This window comes from Perkinsus marinus (genome assembly GCF_000006405.1).
Source record: "Perkinsus marinus ATCC 50983 genomic scaffold scf_1104296960638, whole genome shotgun sequence".
In the NCBI taxonomy this organism is placed as follows: Eukaryota; Perkinsozoa; order Perkinsida; family Perkinsidae; genus Perkinsus; species Perkinsus marinus.
In genome coordinates, this window is record NW_003206046.1 from 1 (window position 1) to 1,098 (window position 1,098).

Genomic DNA, 1,098 nt, shown 5'->3' on the forward strand with positions numbered 1-1,098 from the left:
AGTGGTAATTCCCGATTTAGACGACTCACGAAATCGATGAGATATGATACGTGCACTGTAATTACGCTGTTCACCATAACGCATCCCAATTATAGTAGGTTGATGAGGAGTATGCAGCATGCAAATATCATAGCTTCTGTCAAGCTCATCAAAGCATAATCATCGTTATAATGATGAAGCTCATGGTACACACTTGAAATGGATCATGCCAATAACAGGCAAAGGAAGATGGGCCAAGCTCTTCCTTCAAGCCATTGGTAATATAAATCGTACGACCATTTAAGGGTTGTACATGTCGGTAGTTGGGAGCGATGATATCTCCATTGGGACCGACAACAGACCTTAGGGCCTTCATCTGATCCTCGCTTACCGCCATTATCGTCTTAGCCACGTGCCAGAGGAGATTCTCATCACAGGTCGGTGTAGTAAGAGAACCATCATAACCGAACAGTTTGTTACCCGCATCCTTGGGGATTAGAGCATACAAGTCTACGATGGGATGAAGAGTGTCATTTTTGATGGCATCGAGGATCTTCTCAAACTCTTCATTGGCTTCACCAATACCAAAAAGGACTCCAATCACAGCCAAACCACCGGCCTTCCCTTTAGCGTCACCAACACTGCCATACTTCTCGTTGTAGTGGACGAAGTGAAGCTCCATCGGAGAGGCGACACCTTCGAACAGATGTTCACTGCCGTACTCGTCCGTCAATCCCCAATGAGCATGAAATTCGCTCAAAATGAAGGTGTCGTTTTCATACCCGCGGACGTTACCAATTTTGCATCGCTTCTCATCGTCATCTTCATCGACTATCACATTGATACGATAATCAGAAATACTCAAAGTAGCAAAATCGTAGGTAATTTGAAGATCATTCATCATGACTGACTGATCGATAACAGCGGCAGTCTGAATAGATATCGGTGATTGGGATGTACCATTGGTACATATACCAGGCCAGGAAGATTGATCATCATAGGACCAATCAGCACCATAGGCATATGACTGGAATATGACGATGATCATAAGGTCATTCATTACTAGATGGTATGCGAGGGAACTGACTTGTCAGAACTTGCCAAAATTGGTCAGGTATT

At 44.0% G+C, this 1,098-nt stretch overlaps 1 protein-coding gene across 1 annotated transcript; it reads right to left on the reverse strand.

Moving 5' to 3' along the window:
- Nucleotides 1-148: 148 nt before the first annotated feature.
- On the reverse strand, nucleotides 149-1,039 carry Pmar_PMAR002731 (Carbonic anhydrase, putative; the record flags this gene model as incomplete). The annotated part of the gene is made up of 1 exon (XM_002772634.1): nucleotides 149-1,039. One exon carries the CDS (start codon nucleotides 1,037-1,039, stop codon nucleotides 149-151), a length of 891 nt encoding a protein of 296 aa, XP_002772680.1.
- Nucleotides 1,040-1,098: the final 59 nt, after the last annotated feature.